The 16482-nt window shown below is 42.6% G+C and overlaps 1 protein-coding gene across 5 annotated transcripts in view; it reads right to left on the reverse strand.

Annotated features, from left to right (window-relative positions):
- The window catches only part of rptor (regulatory associated protein of MTOR, complex 1), a 130779-nt gene that overhangs the window by 60846 nt on the left and 53451 nt on the right, over positions 1 to 16482 (reverse strand). For all 5 annotated transcript variants that reach the window (XM_058073778.1, XM_058073705.1, XM_058073456.1 and 2 more), the window contains 5 exons: positions 12954 to 13054; positions 10057 to 10201; positions 7493 to 7568; positions 4104 to 4205; positions 745 to 828 (listed from right to left, as the gene is read on the reverse strand). In XM_058073778.1, the coding sequence (XP_057929761.1) occupies positions 745 to 828; positions 4104 to 4205; positions 7493 to 7568; positions 10057 to 10201; positions 12954 to 13054 (508 nt within the window). The remainder of the gene's footprint in view (positions 1 to 744; positions 829 to 4103; positions 4206 to 7492; positions 7569 to 10056; positions 10202 to 12953; positions 13055 to 16482) is intronic.

Here is a 16482-nt window from a genome sequence, read left to right on the forward strand (position 1 = left end):
ACGCATGCCAGGAAACTGAAACTGCCGGAAGACCAGTGTCCCTGTCCACAGTGAGGACAGCTTTACCTACCACCAACTGAGAGGTTACTGACCCAGAAAGTAGTCCCTGCACTCCCAAGGGAGTTGGCAGTCACTGAGAAGAAATTAGGAGAAGACATGAACAACCTATGCTGTGATGGCTTCTAACGCCCCTGCTCAAGAAGACTCTCCTGAATGCCTCAGACAAGGCTTGGAGAAGGTGATGTGGTCACATGACACCAAAACTGAGCTCTTTGGCATCAAGTGGACTTGTGGGCGTGTTTGAAGCTACTGTTGAACTTTGAACCCTGCATCTTAAGGAGCGGACTGGCTAATTAATGACCATGTTCTAATCCCGTGACAGCTCCTATAGAATGGAATACAATAGTTATTCTATTCTGACTCACTGTGTCATCTACAAAGAACTTAACTCATCACACATCAACTTAACACTCAAAATGTAGCCAGTTAATATACAAGACACATATTGTGTGTGTCACAATACTGTGTACTGTACTGTGTACTGTGTACTGTACTGTATTTTCCACACTGCTTAATACTGCACTTGGACCTTGCACAACAGTACTTTCATTAATGATAGCGTTTGAGCACCTACATCATTACAGTGTAAATAATTTGTAATGCATATTTAATGCTATTAAAAGAAACGATTGTAGCTATATGCAGACATTTAAATCATGGCCAAGAAGACTGTGAGGAACGTACCAAGCTCACAGCCCATGGTCCAAGGTCCAGAAAGCGCCCAAGAAGGTCCAGAGCCCGAAGTCGATGAACTTGACTCAGGAGGACCTAATTTAAAAAAAAAAGAAAGAAAGGTCAGCGATGAATTTTCGCTTCCTCCAGGATGAACAGGAAGCTAGAACCAGAGACTGCAGGAGGAACAGCTAATAGGCCCAGGAGGTGGAGTGTAAACAGATGGCTGAACCTCCACGATGACGACCATGCTGGCACCAGGCCACACTAGTTTTTGTTTGTAGGGGGGGGGGGGGGTAATGACATTTTCACTTGGCTAAAACACCTGACCACAGGGAATACAGTATGGATGAACACCAGCGTAGAGCCCAGTCAGTGCTCATGTGTTGGTTTGAAACATTTTTGCATGGTGTCTGTGTGTGTGTGTGTGTGTGTGTGTGTGTGTGTGTGTGTGTGTGTGTGTGTGTGCGTGTGTGCGTGTGAGGGCCGAACGTCCCAAAGTGACTGTCCCACGGCGTGTGTGGGACGGAGCATATGGAGGAACATGGGTGCTCACATGCGTGCACACCGCCGACACAAGATGTATTATTAGCAAGACACGAATCTTGTGATCAGGACGACCACAAGTACAGATGGAGGAGGACCTTCCCGCCTTACCTACACATCCGTACACAAAGCTACACAACAGTGTGTGTGTGTGTGTGTGTGTTGTGTAAATAATAAAAAAGGCACACACAGCTTCCAAAGCTTTTCATCCTCAGTTGTCTGGTGATTTGACAGATAGAACCACATTTAATACACAAGTTGACAAACAACATTTCCTGTTTTAAATGCCAAGGTTGGGGTTGTAAGTACAATCCCTCACTAATCCCTCACTAAACCTTGATGTGTGAAGGATAAGCATGATTCCTAATCACACTGCCTGGATGCACGGACATGTTAGCTTATAATACACACGGACATGACTCTTGGTCAATGTTAAGCAAACCCAACAGTGGCCCTCAACAGACGTAGTATTTGCCGATATTTCACTGGTCAAGCTTACGTTACCTGGAAGATGCAGAATTTAGACCGTTGACTGATGAAAAAGTCTGACTATAACGCCACAGTGCACACGGTGTTATTGAAAGGGAATTTCATTCGCACATTTTAACTCGGTAAAAATCAACACTGATCACAAATTTATGGCAACTAGGAAAACTATTCATAGCATCACATGTCTACTCAGTAAAGAAATACAGTAAAGCCCAGCCTTTGGCAAGCGGGAGTCATGGCTGCCAATCGTGTCAAGGAGAAGCCAGAGCTCCAAAACTCCTTTCTCTCCTTAAAATCTTCCGTTTGGTAACATTTGGTCTCCTCTCTGAAATACGTACTATAAATGGACAAAGGCAGGTTCAGTAGCGAGATGCTGGAACCATTATTTCATCGGCTTCATAGAAAATAATCCCATTTTGAACGCATTCACACACACTTCAGTTCCAAATGTGAAAATTGTAAACAGTTAATGTTATATTTGTAAATTGTTATATTTATGCAAAACAACTGTTTTCTTGTCTACTTTATTTTGTGGCATAGTTGTTTATATATTTTGGCTAAATATATATTGCTAAATTTGTGTCAAAGTGGAAGTTATGCTTAACAAAAAGCTGTTTCTCCTCCCTTTTTGTTGAGAAAGGATTTTTTTGCTGAAACTTATTTATGTTCTAAAGAATGAAAAAGGGTGGAAACATTTTTTTTCCTGATGAAAGATGAGAGTCTAACCTTTCTTTGGTATTTACCGTACCAAAAACCAGTCCAAATGATCCAAAATGGCAGCTACTGGGAATGACAGCTTTAGAAAAATGTGCAGGGTTGGATGAGTAAAACCCAAGATACGTACCAAACCATGACGTTGGCATACCTTTTCACCGCTAATGTTGACTAAACGGCTACACGGTGGACGAGTGGTTTTGCGCACAGGCCACACAGCTTGGAGACCGATTGGAGAAAGTTCAATTCCACCCTCGGCCATCTCTGTGTGGAGTTTGCATGTTCTCCCCGTGCATGCGTGGGTTTTCTCCGGGTACTCCGGTTTCCTCCCACATTCCAAAAACATGCTAGGTTAATTAGCCACTCCAAATTGTCCATAGGTATGAATGTGAGTGTGAATGGTTGTTTGTCTACATGTGCCCTGGGATTGGCTGGCCACCAGTCCAGGGTGTACCCCGCGAACCTCATGAGGATAAGCGGTAGGAAATGAATGAATATTTAGTGAAACAAAAAACCTCGGTATTGCACGTGCATCCTTATTGCAGTGGATGTGATTAGGGTGTGCAAGTTGTGGCCCGTGAGTGTAATTCCACTGTTGTGATATTGATGGACTGGCGTTAAATGTCATTTCAGTGCATGCTGAGAAGGACACGTTTATGCATCCATTCAATATATGAGAGGGCTTGAAGCAGCCTTCAGATTACTGCGCTGCATAATGTTGCGTAATCTTGAAGGCTCCTGCTGCTCCAGCTCTTAACAAGTCCTGGCAGAACTGCCGACAGAGGGCTGAGTCAGCAGGAAATGACCACTCACAGCAACGCACCGCCATTGGGTATGATATAATACACAATACAACAGCTGTACGACCCAGTGGGACGAGGACAGAAGATTCCAACAGCTGATGCAAAGAATAGACGCTCTCCACCCCAATTAGGACCTCTAAACAAATGTTCTCCACGGGGAACAGATATGATGCTCTGGTCTCTAATGAAGGAAATGAGCCTGCTCGTGTAGCAGATACAGCAGCTTTAAAGAGAAGTACAGTAATGGTGCGGAAAGTACTGCTGCAGTGGTAATGCTGGTAATGCTCCAGTCCGTGGAGAAGAGCTGATCTATGAGCTCCATCAAGATGCTATGAAGGCTATGAACTAAAGAGGCTGCTTGTGCATAAAGGAAGAATAAAGCCTGTTTAAACTCAATTTCCACCACTGCTGACGGGGCTATCGGTTACAAAGATGGCATCCTGGCAGCGCCACGTTCCTCTTTGTTACGTACGGCCGATGCCTGGCCTCATCCCGACCTGACGCCAGGCATCAAGCTGGAGAGCTTAGTGAGCTGTGGTGTAAAGGTTCAATCTCCAGCTGGATGGCCACGTTATTGTCCACTAGGTGTGGAAGTGTAAAATACATTTCATTATTTTCAGATTTTTTCCGATTTATATTGCAAAATGTGTGTAACGTAAGGCAGATGTCTTGAACTGAGCAGTGATTAAATATTTGGACATGTCAAGGAATCAAAGGGATCCAGGTGTGTGTGCCCTCAATGTGAGCGTGCACCTTTCTTTCGGTTGGATGATTTAAATCTGCACTTGAAGGTGTAATTAATTGTGTGTGAGCAAATACCTGCAATACAATAGGGAGCTGCTCAGGAGGGTTCCGGTTCTCCACGCCCATCGTCAACCAAACCTGGAACGCTGTCAGCTGCTCTGCAAAAAAAGGACTGTGCTGTGGAAACACGTGCACACACACACGCGCACACGCACACACACACACACACACACACACACACACACACACACACACACAGACACACACACACACACACACACAGAAAGAGACAGACAAGCATTAGGATCCAGACTGCAGTGACTAAGTTCACGTTAGAACGGTTGTGACACACGAGCCAAGGATGACAATGTACTGCAGTAACGACATAAATCCTGATGATCACCTTTAGCCTCGCTCGCTGGCTGCCGCTGTGGCAACGTGCCTGACTGATTGCTTGCTGGAGGGCTTTTGATCACGGGCGAGTGCTAATACTGCGGCAGGAATTACGACAGTTAACAACTGATGATGGATGTGACGAGGGAAGTGTCGATGCCTTGTGGCTGGATGGCTAAGTTGACGTCTGCATAATCAAAGCTTAGGAAGTCCATACCCAAGAAGGAAGTGCACTGAATTAGCTTCAAGACTGAGCTTTTGTACGTCAGTGGGGACATGCAAAACTATTTCATTCAAAGAACAAAGTCCTTGTATTTGATTATTTTCCAGGAAATATTAGTCACAATACCGCTAGTGTAAAGATAATACAGTGGAGAAAATAAGTTTATTTTTAGAGAAAACAAATGTTATACATTTGTATTTCATTGTGTGAAGGTATTTGATCCCCTACCAACCACCAAGCATTTTCATCCCCCCAGAATGTTTATATGTCCTTGAAATACCCAAATTAATCCTTCCTGTTTAAGAAACTGACCCAAATCTCAACTCATTACGTGGACAAAAGATACTACACAGAAACGGTCTCTTCCGTTAAAACCTCTCCACCACCACGGGCAAGACCAAAGAGCTGTCAAAGGACCTCAGGGACAAGATTGGAGAAGTGTACAAGACTGGAAAAGTCTACAAGACCATCAACAAGACGTTTGCTGGGAAGAGACCGCTATGGGTAATATAATTCATAATTCAGAAATACAAGTCCTCGTGTACTTGTCCTCGCTCTGGAGTTCACCCGGTGGGGTGAGGGTGACTGTGGGAAAGGTGAGGGACCAGTCCAGAAGTACAAGGGAGGAGCTGGGTAATGATGTCAAGAGAGTTGGGAGCACAGTCACCAAAAAAAGGCAATAGTACCACACGTTAAAGTTTGACAAGCAACACCTAAATGACTCAGACAAGGCTCGGTACGATGTTAATTGGTCACATGACGCTAAAATTGAGATCTTTGGGATGGAGTGGACTGGAGACTTGGTGAATATGACCTAACAACACAGTCGCTACTGCCACACATGCTTTGGGGATGTTTCTCTGACCAAAATCCCCCCCGAGATGTGTGCAAATGTGTGACCTTTGTGCCTGCCAACCTGGCAACCTGGTCTCTACACCAACTGCGTCATCCTGCTAAGCTGTGTCTTATTCCGTTTCCCTCGGTTAAATAACCCCGCCATACAAAATAGGTGCTAATCACAGCTTTGTAAGGCGGTAAACTTACAATAGCCAGGCATCAAACTTATTTTCTCCACTGTACGTCATTAAAATGTCACTTTGTGAAAATGAATCTGGCCCACAGTGAGCAGAAAGGTTAAACATATCCGAGGTAAAATCTCTTGGAGGAGGGAGCAAGGCATCATAGGAAACATGTTCTTTATTGGACCTCCGTGGCTCAATTACAGGCCAGGAAAGTGATTTCAGCACAAGTGCGGGAAGATGAGAAAGGATGAGGATGGAGTAACTGTTCCCATGGGAGTGATGAAGAAGATGCCCACCTCAGAGTGCCAGGTAAGGGAGAGGAAAAGACCGGATCAAAGCGCTTCCGTTTAGAAAGCTGCACCACTCGTGTTATTTCTTGGAACTTTTTCCCCTTTGTGGTGGACTATGTTTGTAACAACCCTTTACAAAGGCAGCAAAGACATAAAGTAAGTCAAGAAATTAAAATGGATAAAGAATTAAGAGATTGGAAAAAAATGATGAAATAAGCAAAACAAAACAAAAACAAGAAACATTAAAACTAAATAAAATGATTAAAATAACTAATATAAATGTACTGAACATATAAATAAATACCGGACTAAGTGACTGCAGCATTCATCAATATTAATATCTATAGGCATCACCATAAATGATACCACCTCTGACACGAGTACTGGTAGTCCTTGTGTCCCGATGTTCCCCGCCTACATACGCACTACCATCAATTATTAACAAGTACAAAAGAAAAACAGATAGTTACGTTCATGTGGCAAAACAATAAAACTCGTTATCAGGCGTGGCTACACTTAGGGAGGATTACGCCATTTTCCTTCCTTTTGGTTAACTTTTTCCCTTCATTATGTATGAGGGTTCGGGTCTCTGTTGGGGCGTCTCGGGTACCCCAGCGTCCTCCCACATTCTAAAAACACAACAATGTTAGGTTGATTGGAGCATAATGAGGACACGTGGACTGGAAAAAAAAAGACAAGGATTGAGATGCACATTCTTCTGATGGCAGCGCGCCATCGAAAAGGAAAGTTTTAGTGAAAGTAAAGCAAAATTGGACATTAGAAAAGCCGCACGGTGGTCAAATGGTTCACATGCAGGCCACACAGTCAGGGGATCGGGAAGACCGGGTTCACGTCTCCACTCGGAGAGAGTTTGCATGTTCTCCCCGTGCATGCGTGGCTTTTCTCCGGGTACTCCGGTTTCCTCCCACATTCCAAAAACATGCTAGGTTAATTAGCCACTCCAAATTGTCCATAGGTATGAATGTGAGTGTGAATGGTTGTTTGTCTATATGTGCCCTGGGATTGGCTGGCCACCACGCCTTTTGCCGAAGACAGCTGGGATAGGCTCCAGCATACCCGCAAACATAGTGATGATAAGCGGCATAGAAAGAGAACAGATGGATATTCTAAAATACTCAAAAAGCAAAGAAACAATGACCAACATTGGTGGCATGCCCGGTCTAAAACGCAACAACCATAAAGGATAAAGATGGCATCTTTGAACATGTGAAAAGATCTGCTCCAATAAAATGGACCGTGCCAAGTGAGCGGTGTAATGGTATCATTATGGTGACTTCCTCCTGCCGGTGTGCAGCAGAAAAGTAAAGAATTGTTGTATTTTTTACTACCGTTTCATTTACTTCTTGTATTGAATGTTTTAATTCCTGTATTTAAAATGCCCTCATGTGTTCTGTGAACAGTGCCAGCGACTTAGGTGCTCATCTAACCATCGTTTCAGTGGTAGGAACGAGGTAGAACTGTAGAAGTGAAGCAGCTGGTTTCCCAAATATTCACACAGCAACACAGGACACATACCCTGAATGCTGTCCCCTCCTCGATGATGGTTGGCAGCTGAGACAGGCAGATATCCACAGCCAGGTCCCACGCTTGCCTGGTCACGGGTGACATGCACAATTCACAACATCAGAAGCGGTGACTGCATTGTGGGTAATAATATGCAGACACACACACAAACATCACTTAGCACATATTCACCTTATTGGTTTCTACCTGTACTCTTTACAGTATATTTCAAGCCTGGGGGCCGAGAGAGGGCGGCAGGCAGCCTTTTATTCCTTTGTAAAGCAGAGTATTCACTCATGGCCGTCATAACTAATTCATAGGGTTACGCAACACAATGTGGACCCCCCCATCACAGCTTGTCTATTCTCTCTGTCTCCTTTTCACTTTTCTGCTTGGTGTTGCGCTGCCATGCGCTGTTCTGTAACGTGATGTTCAGCAGCTGACTGAAATTGCTCTTTCTGCTGGAAAATTGCTTCCATCATCAACAGCTTTATCAGCAGCCAATGTGGTACAGTGTATTGGTTTCTCTCTGTTACAACTGATACATTGCATGGACAATGCAGTCCCTTGACGTGGGTAAAAATACTTCTGGTTTCTCGTGAGGTTGCACCGTCCTTTTGTGACGTATATTACATATTCACTGGTGCATGGGCCGGATAAATTGGGAAATGTCAAACAGCATGGAAGCTACATCTTCTACATTTGTACTCGGGGTGTAACGGTGCGTGCATTCGAAATGTGATTTTTCGGTACGGAACCTTGGGTTCAGCAGTAAGGCGTACGCATTTAATATTAGTGATAGTGGCATAAGATACCAGCTTTTCATCACGTCCATAATAAAATGACCACAGTGCACTAAATACTGAATACATAACCTTGACAAAAAAGGCAATATGTAGGTTACGTAACTGTTTGGGTCTGCATAGAAAGATGGCCATCTCCAAACAAGCAGGGGAGTGGAATCAGCAAATATGGAGTCAGTGTAAGTCAGCTAATGGCTGCCGATACCAACGAGCAACTCATCACCAAAACCTGTCAGAGTGTGAGGTGAATGTGAAGAGGAGACGGCAGTCAACAGATGAGCGTGAGGGACAATGTGAGGCTGACTAAGCTCTTTCTCTGTTGGCTGCAAAGAGCGGTGCACGCACACACACACACGCACACACACACACACACACACACACACACACACACACACTTCCACATTTGTACACACTCCCACACTGGAACGTCGACAGGGAGTAATCAGTCTGGGATTTTTCCTCTATCCATTTCAATAACAACTGTTTATGTTCGGGCATCGATCCAGCAACCCCTAAATTGTTTAATTACCTCATTCAAGTCTACCATTCCCGATCTAACTTTTATTTTTCAAGCAGACTTTTATCTCGGGTAAATGTTTGATTGCTCTCTCACTCCTGTTGTCTGGATCTCCCGTCATGGTGTGCTCCTTAATCCTGCTGCAGTGAAGCGCAGGTCTTAATTGTTGAGGCCGTGATGATGGCAGTGATCAGCGTCAGCGAGAGCACCGTTCTTTACAATAACGCATGCCTGATTGTTACACAACAAGTTGCCCCGCGAGGCGCAGAGTGAGAGAGGCTTTCTTTGATTCTCCACACAAGACAGATAATGAGTGGGAGGGAGCTGCCAAGCATTTATAGATAAGAAACACAAACTAGTGGGAGAATCAATTGTGTAATTGAAGGGATGAGGATGATGTAACGGCATTGTTAAACAGTGTGGAGAGACATGGGAAGTCGTCATGGATGCTTGGATTATACCCTATCATCATCTATCTTCAATCATTTGTTTGATTTGATGTAAATGAACACAGGATCAATATTATTATAGTCAGTATTTGATACCCTGCTGACTTTATAAGTTTAAAAAATAAAAATCACAAACGCTTGATTGCAGTTGTTGCTGCTAAGGGTGGTCCAACCAGTTATTAGCTTTAGCGGGAAATCACTTTTCTACACAGGGCCGTGTAGGTTTGGACTTTTTCCTTAATAATAATCATTTTCCTTAATAATAATAAAAAAACATTTAAAAACTGCATTTTGTGATTAGTTGTGTTGTCATTGACTAATATTTATTTTTTGATGAACTAGAACATTGACAATAGGTGTTGGAAGACGAGACGATTGTCGAGAAGAAAGGTTACTTTTTTTCCTGAAACAAGAATAGTCGAGCTCTATCAAGGATATTACCGAGCTGAGATTGCCAAATAGGTTTGACGTAAGTAATGGCGCCGTATTGCACGTTAGATTCACACTTCCCATGCAGTGCTTGCAGCTGCTTTTACCGCCATTTGGCTACATTTCTCATTTTACAAATGAGCTTCATTAATTTTTGGCTGGTGGCATTTATATCATTTATATATCACTGCACGGCCTTTAAAAAAGTTACATTGCACCATCGTAAAATATGGATTGCGCCGTGGCGAAGCTCTCGTCTAATCAAGAATGTACTTGGTCATTTACTGCAAGTGTGTGTGTGGGGGGGGGGGGGGGGGGGGGGTATGTGAGGAGACCTTCTGCTGTATCATGATGACAGCATGCCTTAGCGTGTCTTACCACATGGCGTGCATGTATGTCGGAGGCAAGCGTGGGCTGCTGACCGGTGTGCAGTTGTACGACCTCATTATCCGCTCCGCTAATAGGAAATTGCGGAACAAACTGGCCACCAGAAGGTCCTGGCGAAACAACTTCTGGAACAAATCTACACAGACAACAAAGGAAGCGTTTGTCAGATGCATTTAACACAAATACGTCACTTTAAGAAAGGATGATGATGCATTGCAACAAATGAAAACTCCTTCAGTGTTTATAATAATAATAATAATAATAATACATTTTATTTGTATAGCGCTTTTCAAGATACTCAAAGACACTTTACAAAAGAATGAAGTTGAATAGAGCAAGTAAACAATAAAAGACACACCAAAATACAACATTCATTGGTTAGTACACAATGAACCAATGAATGTTGTATTTTGGTGTGTCTTTTATTGTTTACTGAAATTCCATGGTGTCCCAACTCTAAAGGATCCACTAGCCCTTCGTAATAGTATCTGGGATACAAAAATACATACAGCAAACAATAAAAGCCTCATTTTGGGGTGTACCTCCGGTTTGGATTGCTGGGGCCGTGCGGGGATGAATCGGAAAGCCAATATAAATGAAATCTTCAAGATGAAAGCCTCTCAATGCACAAAGTCATCATTCAGGCTTAAACGTTGGTTGATATGATGCACACAGAGCAAGGAACCATTTGCTGCTCCTATACTTCGTGCTGTGGTCTCGTCACACTGTGAGGCGTTCGAGTGCACTGGCAATTTTGTGTGTTAGGCCTAATCATTTTTATTCACGTACCGCCTATGGCAATTGACGTACCGCACTTTGGGAACCACTGGCATATTCCTTTCACCCAGTAATTTATCAAAAGTTGGACACAAGCAGACGCATTTCATGTAGATCCATGTCTGCAAGATTATGGTATACAATAAACATAATCAAATCAGACATTGTGACAGACGTCACTCCAGATGTGTTAGACCAATTTTGAATGTGTCACTTTGTAATTGCATGTGTATTATTTTTGCCTTTTCTGTTTACTTGACATGTAGCGGTATAATGTTTAAAAAAATGGTAGTGTGTATGATTTGAATTAGCTCTAAAGAGACTCATTACTGGGATTCTCCCCAACGTGGGCTGCTTCATTAGCAGTTCAGGCCCCGGGGGGTTCAATGGCTTTGGCAGCCATCAGCATTGTCACATTGCTATTCAAGCTAGGAGTGAGTGTCAGTGTGTCTGTGGATCTGTTTGCAAAGACGACAGGCGGGATGTGCACATATAAAAATAGATGTGGGGTGACACCACATGAGATCATTCATGACATTTGGTCCAATAGAATGAGACGAGACATTCTTTTTTAATTTTAACATTCATTCCAAAAAGTAAAATGAAAGAGTACAAACCTTTCTATTTAACCATCACGTGACAATCCAGGTTTGTTTTGAAATGTTGGATGTCCCACAGGTTGCTGCTAAATGATATTACTATGTACTATTATTAATTACTATGATATTATTATGTTTTTGAGACCAAATCAACCACTAATGTTATGCGTGTATGATATAATAATAAAATATTTGATGAAAATATTTGATCGTGATTAACCACAATTTGTCAATAGTTAACTCGGAATTAATTGCATGTAATCACAGATAGAAATGCATTTTTATCTATGATAAGTACGGGATATCTATTTGTGGTAAATATTTCGATGTGCAACTACAACAATAATTACATCAAATGTTAAGGGATATCCATTTCAGAACTATGGACGTTATTTACAACAAGTATATTTTTGTAGTACTACTACTACTACTACTTTCTCTTTCAGCTTTTCTGTATTTTATTTTATTTATCTGTATTTTTATTTATTATTAGCATATTAGCTCTTAACCTCGCCCACAAATGTTCAGCAAATAGAAAATGTGACAGAGTGAGACCTCTCACACTGGGCCATTAATGCGTTAACAGTGGCAGCCCTAATAATAGGTACAAATATGTACATATAATGAAATACTTCCTTTAATGTGTCATCTTTCACTTTGGTGACATGTATTTTCTCACAGCCAATTTCTACATTTCAACATTTGCAGCATTTCTTAATTGCTGGCTTTTCAGTGGTATCAGGGAGCGTTGACTGGCAGGACAAATGTGATTCATCCCACTGTGAAAAGCACAATTTTGAATCATACTTTGAATACTTCAAAGAACGGATGAATGTAGAAAATGAGTGGGGGGGGGGGGGGTGGAAGTTGTGATGTGTGTAAATGATGGGGTTACAGGCATCAGTCAGAGCAGCGCTACAGAGGATGAATAACGGGGAGGCGGTCGGGCCTGATGACATACCTATGGAGGTAAGGAAGTACTTAGAAAGAGGTATGGAAGTACTATTTTTAACAAGACTGTTCAATAATGTCTGAGTGTCCGATGAATGGAGGGGAAAATGTATCGTGCCGATCTTGAAGAACAAGGGTGATCTTCAGAGTTATGACAAGTAGCGGGGTGTAGAGGTGACAGGCCAGAGTAATGGAAGCATGAATGGATCAGAGTAACAGCCATCTTTAAGATTTTTGGGAGACGAGCTCGTAGAGGTCATCGAGGACATGCCGGGGGTAGGACAGAGAGAGGAAGATGGAACAAACCGCAAGCTGAAACTAGAAGACACTATGCTGCTTTTACTGTGAGACAATCACTGCGCCAGAAGCTCAAAACAAAATTCATCTCCATTTGAGGACCCGTCTGGGACGTCGTACCTTACATCACATACCTGCATTGTTTTCCAACTGCATTCTTTTCCTGTTACCCACGCTTGAGTCATTACTATACTGATTTATGGAAGCTCTCATTTGAAATTATGGGCAATTCCAACATGTTTACTCATGCATGCAATGTGTCACCTCTGGGCAGCACGTTCCAGGCTATAGTATCAGTGATGGCCGTGAAGATCCAGTTGAGCTCGCCGAGGGGAGTGCGCCTGTCATTGAGCCTGCCAGGGATTCTGCACAGCACACAACACACACAGATGGCTCGGTGTTAGCGGCTCACAGCGTGTCACATCCATGACTCAGAGAACAAAGCGGCAATCGATCACAAGTGTCACCACAACAAGTCTGAGGGTTTTTACATTTGCAGGCATTCTGGCTTTAATTCAGCGTGACAGACTAATAATGCAAACACGCTTTGAATATTCATGTGTGTTATACAATTGTTCATACGTGCTGCTGGAATCCATGACTTGAAGACAGAAGGCACACGTTGGAGAGAACAGATGCAAAATTGACACTTACAGTCCTGTTTTAAATGCTCGTACAGTATACTATAGTATACAGGTAGTATCAGGTTCCAGACTATCCCACTTGCCAACTTTTTTTCAAACATTTGGAATATTCAGGAGTGTACTTCCCTGAGAGTGCAAGCCACATGAGGGAACATAAATGGGATCTTGACTTTCACTTTTCTACCTTCAATGTACTGAGAGAGCACTTCTACGCTGTTACCACATTGACCTACTGATGATGCAACCTTCTGAACCGAGGGTGCAGAAAGTCATACTTAGAGGTTTTAGACAATACAGAAAATGTTACCATTAGTCAATGACACACATTGAACAACATGCAGGATTTAAATTCAACTTATGGGGGGGGGGGGAGAAAAAATCATAACCTACATCGCCCTGAGACCCCCCCCATTAGAACATCACCAATTACTTTAGCTCTATCAGTCCAGAAAAGGTTATCATCCATAAACGTCTATCTATCTCAATGACTGCCACGACCTTTGGGAAAATACTCCCAAAGAAAATCTCTCTGATGAGACAAAAGATGAACTTATTGGAAGGTGTGCGTCCCATTATATCTGCCATAAAAGTAACACCGCATTACAGAAAAAAAACATATCGACAGTAAAATATGGTGGTGGTAGTGTGATGGTCTAGGGCTGTTTTGCTACTTCAGGATCTGGAAGACTTGCTGTGATAATTGGAACCATGAATGCGGGTGTCTGAAACCAACTTGGGGTATGCAGCAGGAAAATGATCCAAAGCACACCAGTAAGTTCATCTCGGAATGGCTGAAAAACACAAAAACTGCAGGCCTCACTTGTCTCAGTTAAGGCCAGTGTTCAAGACTCCACCATAAGAAAGACACAGGGCAAAAACAGCCTGCATGGTAGAGTTCCAAGAAGAAAAGCACTGCTGAACAAAAACTAAAATGTAGCAAGAAAATACTCAAGACAAATAATCACTGCAAGTAAATAATCTTTACTTCTGTAAACACACGGCAATGCGTGTGACGTCATGCTTTGGCCCAGGCACATTACTTCCCAGAAGCTTTGGGGTTTTTTTTTGGTAATGTGAATGACCACATCGGGTGTGAACTAAAAAACCCCAATTGGGCACCATACCCTGCAGTGTGGATGTAGTCTTAGTGAAGGTCGTTCACTCCCTACACAGATTTGTTGAGAAAGTCACTACAAAGGAGCACTCAGCAGTTTTAATCCTCTTTATATTCACAGTAATATACTGGATATTGGGCTGAAGCAACTAAGTTAGATGGCTGAATCACTTGACAGGCAGCAAAAAAAAATTGTCAAGGTTTCTCTTGGTCAACATAGAATTCCATAGAACCATAGAATTCAAACTGGATAATGAAGTGGGCTTTTAATCAGTACCAATAATCAGAACCTCCTACTACTTCTTAGTGTAATATCAACTTACTACATATGAATTTGTTAACTTTCTAATTTGCTTAATTGCTTCCACCATTTCATTATTTCAGTGAAGTAATATGTTGGTGTGACTGCAGTCACTAGTATTACATTTCTTACTTGTATTCTACCGCTGTTGTCAAGAATTGTCTTTGATCTCATCTGATCTTTCATTCTTAGGATATCTGAAGCGTCTGCTGGGAAGTGTCAGGAGCACAATGTAGGCCATTGCTTACAACTTCAGAAGAACTGCCTTTTGGAGTTCCACCTGGGACCAAACTTGTTGATGTTCATTGTTTTATAGTTCACAGTTCACATCGTCAATCCCAAATCCTTTATGTATATTTTCGATGCCTGACTTCATTAAGTGAGGAGATGGCCTTCAAGAGCCTAGTATGTGGAGTATGGGCTAAAGCTACCCGACCATGCACTGAAGCCTTCAAAACAAAAGTGGCATTGGGTAAACAAACATGCATTGCACTTGGTAAAGTTAGTGGACTTTTTCAAGAGAAACAGAAATGGGCTACCGAGCTGTCATTCCACTGACTGGCAACTGCATTTCTTCATGACAAGGCTCAGCTTGTTAAACTAAGTCCATTTCATTGAGTGACTGACCACAAATCAAACTAACAGTGTGAATAGTTCAATGGGCCTGGGTCCACTTAGTACTGGAAAAGCTAGGTCAAAAGGGTTAAGGACCCTTGGTCCAAAGCAGACCCCACTTTATTATCTCTTGATGTGCAAGCCAATCTTGTATCTCTAAGAACATTAAAGTCAACTGCAAGCATGGCCAAGGAGAGGGATGAGTACATGCATGAGAAGGTGTTATGTGTGACTCAGTATGTGAAAAAATAGTGAGAAATACTGTTGCGAGAGAGATAGAGAGCGAGAGAGCTTCAGCAAGTACACACGTGAATACATCGTGAGCGGGGAACATCCACATGCACTGAGTATCGTGACTGCCTTATCTAAAAAGACCATTGTGACGGGCCAGTGCCAGAATGTGTGCTGGATATACGTGGGAAGCCGAGACAGGAGGGTGGCGCAGATGGCCAGCACAAAGACAAATAGTGAATTTAATAAACTGCTCTAAAACCACGTTGAAAGAAGTAATAAGTCAAGGATGAACTTGCTCTCTTGTGTTTTGCATGACCTTATTCTGTACCGGGTAAGTTGGACATATGACCAAACAAACATCTAAAAAAGAGCTCACCTGAATTTCCATCTTCATGACTCATACTAGATGCTAGTTCTCCTTCATGAAATTACAGTACCATAAATTCTAGTACATAATCTGCTATTTCATCTTCAGAACTACTACTAATTGGGAGTCAGTGAGGAAACTGTAGCGCTGTCTTTCTCAGGACCCAATCACAAGTTCTGTGCATTCTCAACAACCGACTGGGATTGCTGGAGGTCAGTATACTTTATACAACATTAGAACAACAACAGTCTAAAAACTAAACTCATCACACAGCAACTTGACACCCCGATCTGACAAATGTAAAAACATGGACCAATACCAGTTTTTAATTGGTGGGGGCTCTTTTAAAGTTTTCCCATAATGCATTGCATTTGAGCAACGCATTCGTTGGGGTGCTGCAATGACATCAGCCTCCCACTGGGCTATAGGCACATTCCTATATGGTTTACCTAGTTGTACCCTACGCCAGAAATCTACGCTCAGAACACGCTGGTCTTTTGAGACCAAGTATGCGGGCT

The sequence above is a fragment of the Doryrhamphus excisus genome, chromosome 1 (assembly GCF_030265055.1).
Source record: "Doryrhamphus excisus isolate RoL2022-K1 chromosome 1, RoL_Dexc_1.0, whole genome shotgun sequence".
In the NCBI taxonomy this organism is placed as follows: Eukaryota; Metazoa; Chordata; class Actinopteri; order Syngnathiformes; family Syngnathidae; genus Doryrhamphus; species Doryrhamphus excisus.